The following is a 12,236-nucleotide window of genomic DNA, read 5'->3' as shown; positions in this document are numbered from 1 at the left end:
AAACAGTTCAACAGGCTTTCCCAAGTACCATCCAGTTTTGGCAGTCATCAAACAAAATGTTAATTAACTTTACCACTATTTTTAAACAGTGACTTGATTGAAAGATATTAAAGTAGTGGGGTGGCCAAAAGGTTCATTCAGTTTTTTCCATAAGATGGCTCTGGTAGAACTTAGTTTTCTTTAACTTCATTCAAAGTAATTTTGTTAGATTGTATGTGACAGATGTCATATCAGTGTGCATTTTAAAAAAGACTTATCAAAATTGGTGAATTTTTGTGTAGCCATTTTAATACTGAAGATGGAAGAAAAAAAGCAACATTTTCGGCATATTATGCTTTATTATTTCGAGAAAGGTAAAAACGCAACCGAAATGCCAGAAAAGATTTGTGCAGTGTCTAGAGAAGGTGCTGTGACTGATCGAACCTGTCAAAAGTGGTTTGCGAAGTTTCGTGCTGGAGATTTCTCACTGGACGATGTTCCACGGTCAGGTAGAACAGTTGACGTTGATAGCTATCAGATCGAGACATTAGTTGAGAACAATCAACATTATACCACGCAGGAGATAACCAACATACTCAAAATATCCAAATCAAGTGTTGAAAATCATTTGCACCAGCTTGGTTATGTTAATCTCTTTGATGTTTGGGTTCCACATAAATTAAGCAAAAAAAACCTTGACCATATTTCTGCATGCGATTCTCCACTTAAGTGTAATGAAAACGCTCCATTTTTGAAACAAATGGTGATGGGTGATGAAAAGTAGATACTGTACAATAATGTGGAATGGAAGAGATCATGGGGCAAGCGAAATGAACCACCACCAACACCAAAGGCCGGTCTTCATGCAAAGAAGGTGATGTTGCATATATGGTGGGATTGGAAGGGAGTCCTCTATTATGAGCTCCTTCTGGAAAACCAAACAGTTTCAACAAGTACTGCTCCCAATTAGACCAACTGAACACAGCACTTGATGAAAAGCGTCCAGAATTATATGATGCATTAGATAATGCAAGACCACATGTTTCTTCAATGACCAGGCAAAAACTGTTATGGTTTGGCCAGGGTTCTGATTCATCTGCCATATTGACCAGACATTGCACCTTTGGATTTCCACTTATTTAGGTCTTTACAAAATTCTCTTAATGGAAAAATTTCAATTCCTTGGAAGACTGTAAAAGGCACCTGGAACAGTTCCATGCTCAAAAAGATTAAAAGTTTTGGAAAGATGGAATTATGAAGTTGCCTGAAAAATGGCAGAAGGTAGTGTAACAAAAGGGTGAATATGTTGTTCAGTAAAGTTCTTGGTGAAAATGAAAAATGTGTCTTTTATTTTTACTTAAAAACCAAAGGCAGATTTTGGCCAACCCAATACTATAATGGCTCTTGCCCATAAGATGGAAACCATGGTATGTAACTTGCAGAAGAATCCATGTTTTCCGGTTCCTGCCACGATGCTTAAGGAGAAAAGGGTATCTGTGGAGTGTTGAACGGCTATGGGATTTCAGAGAAGGAGGATACCCAATAGGACTTACCTAGGCAGGCAATAGGACTAATACCCTTCACCTTTGGCTTTAGGTGGATCTTGTTTGGTTTGTATATCCAGTTATTTATTAATATTGCCATTAGCACTCTACCTCCCCATCCTTCAGAACTCTCTACCCCTCTGTACACAATCAGAAAGCTTTCCAGTCCGACATTTTGTTGACAAGTCTTGGCACCTCAGAGGAAGAGTATGGAAAAATGGTAGCTGCTGCTTTTCTTTTCAGTGTTCAGTGAAATGTTAGCTGTGATCGGATAGTGGTTAGTACTTTGCATTGTGAAATATTAAATGAATTCACTTATTATTTCTTCCCCTCTTCACAGCAGACATCAGTCTCTCCTTGTTGTTCATGGAAGGGATAATTGCTGAGTGGTTTCAGATGGTGATGGCTACGTATTTATTATGTAACTTGGCCTCCACACATACATACCTCTTTCCTCCCCTTGGAGCCATACTAATGCTCTACATATGGAAATAAAGGAGCAGAACAGCTTGAGAGCATTATTTATATGCATATATTTTTCTTGAGGTTATTACTAGAAAGCTCTATCCCAACTGTTTGAAGTGGAAAAGGGGACACTTTAATGAAAGACCAACAAAGAGATAAAAAATGTGATCCTGTCATTTTAGATACCGCCTGACCAAAATTGCGGTGGACACCGCTGCTGGGCCATATCAGAATCACACTGTGGTTTTCCTGGGATCAGAGAAGGGAATCATCTTGAAGTTCTTGGCCAGGATAGGAAACAGTGGTTTCCTAAATGACAGCCTTTTCCTGGAGGAGATGAGCGTCTACAACCCTGAAAAGTGCGTAGAATGTTTGGGTCTTTCCTAGTAATTATTTGTTACTTAATATATTATCTTTTCCATTCAGAGAAATCATGGCAGACTTAGATTGTATGCACTTAGGTGACTTTTAGTATTATTTGTAAAAATCTTTTCATACATTAAAAGCATTATTTTCTCCTTGCTAATAATGTGTGTGTTTATATAAACACATACATTGTGTGTTTATGTGTATGTGTGTGGGTGCACACATAAGGTTCTGCTTCCCGTTCAGTTGGATCAGATTAAGAGATCTAACCTTGTGCGCTGGGAGGTGGGGTGTAAGGGTGGTGGCAGGAAGAAGAGAACTGACCCAAGAGAGACCGTGAATGATATTATCCTGCCTTATAACATTAGGTGCAGCTATGACGGAGTAGAAGACAAGAGGATTATGGGCATGCAACTGGACAAAGCAAGCAGCTCTCTGTATGTTGCATTTTCCACTTGTGTGATAAAGGTTCCCCTTGGCCGGTGTGAACGACATGGGAAGTGCAAAAAGTATGTATTTGCCCCATTGATCATTAGAAAGTCCACAGTGCTTAGAAAAGAGTCCTAGGTAGCTCACAGTCATCCTCTTCCTACAGAACCTGTATCGCTTCCAGAGACCCCTACTGTGGGTGGGTAAAGGAAGGAGGTGCCTGTGCCCATCTGTCACCTGGCAGTAGGTAAGCAGCCCGAGGTGTGGGAGAGTATAAAGTGGCCTAGACCTACAATTAATTGCGCTCACACACACCACCGCCACTCAGCCTTCTGTGCACAAACCTCATCAATACGACTGCCGGCCGTTCTCCCTCCTTTTCCCATTTCATAGAACGACCCAACATCACGTGGCAGATTTCCAATTGATTAATCATCCATCCTCAGACTAATTAAAAACAGAGAAAAACAACACAGTGGACTTCTAAGTATTCCCTGGAGAGAGGGACGCGATGGTACATGCCTTGATCATCACAGTGCAAGAACAGCCGAGAAAGGGAGCAAGAGGGTACCAATTAGATTAGTGATGTGGTTTGTCCAGCCATAGCAAAACTGGCTCTTCTAATTGACCATCCAGGGCTGAGAAGACACTGTGGAGCATTTGTTAAGCAATGCATTTGTACTGCAAGCATAGTGTATACATGCAATAAACCTCTCCCCTGCACTGCACAACAGTTGACCCTATTACTCATTAGGTGGTAAAATCAATTCTTGGCATTTCTCCAGCAGATCAGTTAGATCAAGCTAGTCTGCCATGCATGTGATTTTGATGCTTAGAATTGTTACCCTGACTTTAAATGCCTGGATGGTATTAGCTCAAAGGTTTTATGCTTTTACTTCAGTGGATGTGAAATCCAAAATGACATTTGGAAAAATATTCAACGCATATCCTTGACAGGTTATGGCAATTCAAGGAAGGTGCCAGATGGCAGCACAGTTCTTTCTTAGCCATTTCTTCAACTTCCTCTGATCTAAAGGGTGAAAAGAATCGTCCTCACATCACTCTGAGCCTCCTCTCCCATTTGAGAATAGCTAGTCAACAGACAGGAGGGCATATCTGATGACCACCACCTGCATAATTTGAGGGAAAGTATTTCCATATACAGAGCTAATGGTAACTATCAAGTCTGACCTGGAAATTTGACTAATGCAAAGGGTTGACTCACCATTTATTATTAGATCAGCTTTGTGAGTAGCAATATTGACCTACTACAGTGTTAAAGCTTTGCATCTTTTCACCAGAACCTTGAAGTGAAGGAGAAAGGATCATAATGCACAGTGAGGGAAGCTGAGAAATGACCTATCTCCTTTCTTTAGTCAAGGTGTGACCAAAAGTAGGAAGACTGATTTTTTTTTTTTTTTTTGTGGTACGCGGGCCTCTCACTGTTGTGGCCTCTCCCGTTGCGGAGCACAGGCTCCGGATGCGCAGGCTCAGCGGCCATGGCTCACGGGCCCAGCCGCTCCGCGGCATGTGGGATCTTCCCGGACCGGGGCACGAACCCGTGTCCCCTGCATCGGCAGGCAGGCTCTCAACCACTGCGCCACCAGGGAAGCCCGGAAGACTGATTTTTAAGAATCATTTTAAAGTCAACATGAGAACATTTCATTGTTCAAAACATGTGGAACTCTCTTTGGAAAGTGGCCTTCAGGGCCTGGTGCATACTGGCTTTCATTACCACTAGAAATCTTTATCCTTTGAGGATGAATTTGATTTTTAATACAACATAAAAACACTGGAAAACAAACATGGTGCATTATTAGATCAAGGTGTGACTTTCCAAAAAGTTTTCCTATATGGCTCATAAGTAAACTCTGAAGGCAGTTACAAAACAGGAGTTTCAGTTATGGTGTAGAAAGAAGCGCAAAGTTCCCCCCCAAAAAGGACAAGACTCCTTTGGAGTATTCCAGTGCGCTTATTTAAAAATCTAAATAGATACTATTAGGATTGATCTTATTAATGGTGTTAATAGTTTATACAGCCCAAAGGTGACCTTATAAGAAGAGTGAGCCTGTAGAGGAGCAGGAGGGCAATACTCCTGAGGACTGGGCCTGGGGCAGGAGTGAACGAAACACCTGAGTGGTCTCAGCAAAATGCACCGCCATGTCTGTCCTCTCAGGGGCCCACATATCCACTGACCATTTGAACACTTTGTTATACAAAGCTACTTCTAAGCAAAGAAACAGATAAAGGTCTAGGAAGGCAAGAGTTGGGGCAAAAGAGAGGAAAATGCATTTTTCTAATTTAGAGACTTCTGTATCACTTATGTAAGGAGTGTGTGTTAACATGTAAACTTCTCAGATATTTAAGAAATGCTCAGGGCATCAGAGGCAAAGAGTGATACAGGTAATCCACAAACTAATTAACTCCCTGAATAATACCTGAATTAACTGTCTAAAACATGGCTTCTCTTGGGAGATTCACAAAGGACTCATTTCTGTAAGCTTTGGAGATAAACTTTTGAGCTGTTACCTACTTTTTTTGCACCTGTCACTCAATTTATCAAACTGTGTTAGTTGCTTTAGTTAAACTTAAGATGCATCCTGCAATAGACTCATATCATTGAATTTGTGTCTATCTTTCTTCTCTTCCCTCCTTTTTTTTGAAGACTGACTTTTGAACAGGACATAGAGCGTGGCAATACAGATGGCCTGGGAGACTGTCACAGTAAGTAGAGCTTTTTATCCATTTGGATATTTATTCTGTAAAAAAGATGCTCTTATAGACTGGCCTAGAAACATGACCCCACATGTGAAACTGAGTGCAGCTGCCTCTAAAACATGCATAAATAACAGAAATCACCTTCTAAATATCAAAGAAAACAGTGTGTTTTGAAGCCTCTGTTGCCAATGCTGTTGCCATAAATGCTGGCACCTATTTCATTATCATAATGCTGTGGAATAAATTCACTCTAGAGGATGTCTACTACAGCAGGGGAGTAAGTTACATCAGCATTTCCATTTAAAACCAGTTTTGTTGTTTTTAAAGATATGTTATTGCCATAATTTTCAGCCAAATAATAAAAAGACTGATCACTATACTCTAGCTTTTTAATTGAATGGGACTATTTTATTTCTCTTGAACATATCGATTAACAAAATTAATTATTTTTTAAATTAGATTTATGTTTATTACCATTTGCAGTAGAAAAAAATTTCAGAAAGCACCCACTACATACAAGGTGACTCAAAATAACCTTTTTATAAGAACTGACCTACTATACTAATCTCAGAGGCCATTTCAAAAGTTATTACATGCCAACATTTTAGTTAGAACTTTATATAAAGGATCCTGGTCAAAGGTCTGCCCAGTTGTCCAGTGATCTGATTAGTATCAATATTCTCCTGAAAATGCTTTATTAATGCTAATTTAGAGAATAATGCCATACTCTTGGAAAACATTTAGTTTGCCATGTTTTAAATGTTGTATGTGATAAATTTCAAGAAGCCTGTATTCAGAATGGCACCAAAAATAGCTCCTAAGGGAATGAAACTATATTACTTCTGATATTTGATTTGATAACGAAAATCATGGATATAACTCTAAATCTTTGAGCCATGAGTCCAGAAATTACAGACTCTAAGGTGCCATTTAATACCTTATCTTTTCTAGAGAACAGACATAATCAAATAAATAGGGCCACAGAGCCTCATCTCCAAATTCTTGGTCATATTTTGTTTGTTTGTTTGTTTGCAAATATATACCGGAAAAAGCTTCTTCTTATGTCTTCACACACAAAATCTGAATTAAGAAATTAGCACAGGGGGCTTCCCTGGTGGTGCAGTGGTTGAGAGTCCGCCTGCCGATGCAGGGGACACGGGTTCGTGCCCCGGTCTGGAAGGATCCCACGTGCCACGGAGCGGCTAGGCCCGTGAGCCATGGCCACTGAGCCTGCGCGTCCGGAGCCCAAAAGATCTGCTATGTGTGTGCAATGAAACAATTTGATGTTTGATTTGGTGGATCTTGATCATGTTGGTGCCTTATGGCCCCATTTTTAGGGAAACAGGTTTCGGTTGGTATGTATGCCTGAGTGAACTTAATTAGCTGATTTTAGTGAATAATTTTCTCCATATTTTTATGATTTGATGATATAGGCATCTAGGAAAATAGGGGTGTCAATGTGGATTGAATAGGTAAATATATGAAAAATGTGAAAGTGTTACTGGCTCTCTAGAGCATCCACTACACCAGCAGGCTTACACCACGCCTGGGTCCTCAGGCAGAGCGCAGGGCAGACCCTCAGGCCCCAGGCCAGTGATTTACTCTTCCGTCTCAGTGGTCAAGCCTCTGTGTTTTCGTGTGCTCCGTAACTCGACCCCCACTCCTGCTGAGGCACGTAGGGTGCCTGCTCCGGGCAGGAGGTAATGCCTTTCCTAGCGGCTTCTCTGCTCCTGGGCGCCCACTGGAGCATGACCTACTTCTGTTAGACATATCGAGTCACACACAGGCATTCAAAGGATTTAGATATTTGGTACACAATGACTCTGTAACAGGAGTTTTAGGGGAAATGAGGAAACCATAAAGAGCCAGTGTCAGAGGCTGAGTAGCAGGCTGAGTGAACAAGTGACGTGACCCAGACACACAGCGGGGGCACGTGCGTGCACACACACACACACAAATGTATGTTGCCTGTATGTGTGATTTTTATTTTTGTTAATTTCCTAACTAAAACCCCTGCTTAGCGTCCAGAACATTGTGATACTGGACAGTTCCTCGTAGCATGGTTGGGAGGATGAAATGAGAGAGAATGTAAAGAAAAAGTGCTTTGTAAGTGTGGTCCAGATGTCACTCACTTTATCCACATACACATCCCTCTGTATGGAGTAGGGCTTACATATAATCGCAGATACCGTTCCTTCCACTAACTTGCTTTTTCTCTGCCTCTTGGCAAGAAAGGCATGACTTTGAGGAAGCTCACTTACTTGGGAAAGAGATAGTATAAGGATATGAAATCGGACCAAATATGAAGCATCTTCTATTACAAGCAGAAAGTAAAAAGCACTTACTTAGTATTGGGGATCGTATGTTAGCACAGCTCTGTATCAGCTCCCTCCCACTTATAACGGAAGTCACACTGAGCAGAGTGTAAAATGTTAAGTAACTTACTCCTCCCTTCTGTCTTTCAGATTCCTTCGTGGCACTGAATGGTAAGGAAGATATTACTCATAATTTAATAGCAATGGAAATATATTTGAGAAATCCTGTTTCACTAAACCTCTTGAGTATTTCAAATTTTACGTTTCTTTTTAAATTAATTTTTAAATTCTCATTATTTTTTATAGACATTTCAACTCCTCTACCAGATCATGAAATGTCTTACAACACAGTATATGGTCAGTTCATGGGTTTTTTTTTTTTTTCATTCTTTGAGCCATTCATCCTGCGGTAGTTTATAATCTTCATTCCTAAACATCATGGACCAGATTCTTTGCTATTTCAGGGCCCCAATTCACTAAAATTATTCATAGATTTCATGATGCTTCAAAAATTACTCTACCTATATGAGACAACTGACATGTGAGAATGAGTCCTACATTTTTAATCCACAGAACATGAAGTATGCCAACTTTAGGGAATTTGGTGAATGCATTTAATGAGTTCTTGAGGGAGAAGAAATTGCTTTTGGACATAAGTACATCCAAGATAAAGGAATAGTGCTTATAACTCATAGGCCATAGCTCCTTAAATGATAGATAGTATCATTCCCCAAAATGCTGACTTTCAGAACAATACCCTCTGCAGCGAAATCTATACAGAGTGCAGATACTAAGTTCTTATTAGGCAAAACTTTCCAATATAGCCATCAAAATTTAATCACACGAAGAGTATGAATATTTAGACCTATCTTCAGTGAAACGTCTTTAAATGTATACAAGGAAGAGTGACACAGTGGAAATGATGTGCAAACAGGATTTACCCCATTGTTCCTGCTCTGAAATATACAGACACTATACTAAACAAAGCCATTAAGTCCATAAACAGACTATTCTGAGCTCTTTATAAGAAAAGTTAAATGTTGAAATGTTCCAGTTCCATTTCTCAAAGCCTCCCCAAATGTTTATTAAGGTAAACTATTCGTGTGTTTTTTAAAGATAATGAACAACATATATGTAATGGGAAATTTAAGCTTCTGCATTATAATGGGGACTACAAGCTTCACTGATACACATTTTATAACTTCTATGTTTAAGACACATAACAATAACAGCTCTAGGTCAGTCTTTAAATGTAGAGGTAGGTAATAGAGGAAGGGGACAAAATAAAGAAAAGAAAAAAAGAGGGAAGAAAAGAAAGCAAGGTGGATTCAGGATTCAAAAACATAGTTCAAGATAGCTACAAATACATCTAATAGCTCTGTGGAAACTCTCACTCCTGTGTCTAATTAGCATAAATAAAAAGCCCCTTTGAAAGTCCTAAAGACTATCTTATAAACTGGGGCTGTGCAGGTAGGGAAAAAAAACAATGCCCGGTTTCTCCTGTCGTGAAGTGAGGCAGCGTGCAGTAGATGAGCCCACTGAGTTCATCCACCTTTACCGTCCTCTCATCTATGATTCAAGCCAGAATGTCAAACACCAACAGCTGGAAGAAACATTTCTCAGGAGGCAAGTGTCATCTAGCTTAGCTTGCCTTTCACAAAGGGAACCCAACTTCGCATCTGCACTTCTCCAATATCATACTTTGCAATCATTTCCTATAACTGAATAATCTTTATCAGATATTGAGAAATTCAGGTCTTGAATCTAACTGAACCAGTAACCCCAGCACTGATCAACAGTACCACGGCCAATTTTAACTCCCAGGTAATTTCTCATATAGATAGAATAATTAAACCATGGGATGCTCTTTACGAACAAAAGTCACTCTTCAATTTATGGATTTCTCTTACTGCCTTTATAAAAGGAAAGGAACTTATTAATTCCTCCATGTTAACACTTTAAAGAACAATACCCATTCGCTCAGTCAGTGGTTTCTGTGATGAAACTAAAGAAGAGTTGGAATTTTCCTTTCAACTCATGATCCTGTCCCTTTCAGGCTCAATCTCTCCGGGTGTGAAGGGGTTAGATGATTAATTGACCATCAACATGAGGGCTGGTCCAGACAGTACTTACAAAAACAGAGGAGACTTTCTTTTCACAAACTACTGCAAGAGATGCTTATTTTGGAGCTAATAAACCTAGAAGAGATTTAACTCACTCATTTGCAGACATTAGTTTAGTGCTTACTATGTGCCAGGCACTGGATTAGGTGCTATATTTGAACCATCAAAGGAAAAAGCAAATTGCTGTTTTTATGAGCATGGATGTAGACTAGGAAGCCAACCCCGAAGTCCAAAATGCACCCACTGTGTCTAGCTGTGTCCTTTGTATGTTCCCATAAAAAGTTCAGTGGCTGAGTACAGAGTCATAGGGTGACCCACAGAACCAGAACTGCCTAACTCTGAAAAAGGGATCGTTCAATAAGCCATGCAAACTCTCTGTGTGGCAAAAGCTCTGTGCAACACCACTTACATATACAAGAACCCTTTTTTAGTGAATTGGACCCTGATTATCTTCCTTCTCTCATCCTCTCTTGTATTGACTTAGTGTCTCTTCTGTGTCTAATTGGGTGCAATCATTGTTAACAGGTTAGAGTAGTTTGAAGGATCTCTAACCTCTAGAATTACAAAGACTTGTAGATATAGAGAAACAATATGATGCATATTAAAATTAACTTTTTAAATCTATTTCTTTGTATATTATAAGAATAATACATCATAAGCTCCACTGATTATAATATGACTTTTCATACTGGATTAATAAGACAAAATTATAGGTTCCAAATTGTTGACATGTAATACCATATCCACAAACGACTGCCTATTTTTGTAGCGTTATTTTGGTTACAGTCTCTTAGGGAATGCACAAAAACAATACAGCCTGTAGAATCAGATTCTAAGAAGGAAATTAAGTGATTTCCTTTTAACAGTTGGAGAGGTAATAATAATACACCTCTTTGATTTCAAACTAAGGATGGCTGCTTAATGGTGCTTTTACATGGTAGTTCTAAAATTCTTGAGAATCAGGCATTGCTTTCTCCGACTGTTTGCTTCACCCGTGACACACATTGCCTGTCCTCAAGCATAAGTTTAAAAGATTACAAACCTCATGCTGCTCTATTTTTTTTTCCATTTGAGTACATCAGATGCATGGTTTCTCTAGATTTACATGTAGAATATGGAGATGTGGTGGGTATTAGACTAACACTTCAGCAATAGGCAGGAGCTGATTTCTCACATTTGTATGAAACGTTTTCCTACCTAACTACCATCTGGTCCACATTAATTTCCTCTCATAGCCATAGCTTTCCATTACCAATGAGTTTTCCATATATTTGCAGCATATGGTCCAGGAAATCTTTCTACAGAGAATGTGTCCCTTAGGCATATATTTCCCCTAGATTACCGTACTAAGAAATGTTCTCCCTAAACCATACTTATGGCATTACCATAAAATTGCCCCTTGAACACAGTTAAATTGAAAGTGCTCAAAATGCATATCAATTCAGGTAAAAGAAATTCTTGCTACTTGGAGGAGAGGCTTCTTTTTTTCCTTCCCCCCTTTCTGACTCCCTGCAAAGCTATTTCTAATTGTTTGCTTAGGCTGGGTGCTGAAGTCTCTTAGGTTGACCGTATACTGCATGAGAGCATTGTTGAATTCAAGAGTAGAAAATAGAGGCTATATTTTAGACCTCAAAATAAGCATAAAATAAGTAAAAGAAAGTCTGTATTTCCAATTCCAGGTTAGTAATTTTCCTACCCTTGTTCTCTTACCAGTATTGGGAGATGAGATGTGAAACCCAGAAATATAAAAACAAAAAGTCTAGACACAAGAATTCTTTACTTTTAAATGAATAGTTTTTAGCAGTTGGAGCGAACTAGACTATTTGCAACAAAGCGGATATTTGAAGCTGTGTAAGAGCCAAACAAGCTCTACACAGAAAGGGGCCTCTTAAATGTTACCAAAGCTTTGTGGTAACACTTCAAGTGTGGAGCTTCCATGGAAATCCTATAGCTTAGATAAGCCACTTGGCTTGCTTGCTTTTCCCCGCTTTATTCATACACACACACACACGTGTGTATGTGTGTGTGTGTGTATACATAGTATGTAATTTATAGTATTAAAGTCTCCTAGGAATCCAACTTCCAATAATAATTGTAAAAAAGAAGAATGCAGTGCATTCATTATAATCTTTCTTTCTGGTGGCTAGTATCATATTTATCACATATGCTGTGATCACAGCCCAAGGCTGGAGCCACTTGTGAATCTGTCCTACTTTCTACCAAAGGCACCAATTACACATTCACAGTAGTTGCCCTGATGTCTTTTTTAAAAATTGTTCAAGAGGTTGCTATAGGTA

General features: G+C 39.3%; 1 protein-coding gene across 2 annotated transcripts in view; it reads left to right on the top strand.

The window, feature by feature from the left end:
- The window catches only part of SEMA6A (semaphorin 6A), a 128,759-nt gene that overhangs the window by 91,631 nt on the left and 24,892 nt on the right, over positions 1 to 12,236 (top strand). For both annotated transcript variants that reach the window (XM_081233942.1, XM_081233943.1), the window contains 6 exons: positions 2,171 to 2,347; positions 2,723 to 2,863; positions 2,950 to 3,030; positions 5,449 to 5,507; positions 7,967 to 7,987; positions 8,123 to 8,173. In XM_081233942.1, coding sequence (XP_081090068.1) covers positions 2,171 to 2,347; positions 2,723 to 2,863; positions 2,950 to 3,030; positions 5,449 to 5,507; positions 7,967 to 7,987; positions 8,123 to 8,173 — 530 coding nt within the window. The remainder of the gene's footprint in view (positions 1 to 2,170; positions 2,348 to 2,722; positions 2,864 to 2,949; positions 3,031 to 5,448; positions 5,508 to 7,966; positions 7,988 to 8,122; positions 8,174 to 12,236) is intronic.

Source organism: Mesoplodon bidens, assembly GCF_964165515.1.
Source record: "Mesoplodon bidens genome assembly, chromosome: 4".
NCBI classification, from domain to species: Eukaryota; Metazoa; Chordata; class Mammalia; order Artiodactyla; family Ziphiidae; genus Mesoplodon; species Mesoplodon bidens.
The sequence above is the reverse complement of the archived record's forward strand: the minus strand, read 5'-3'. Positions and strand labels throughout refer to the sequence as shown.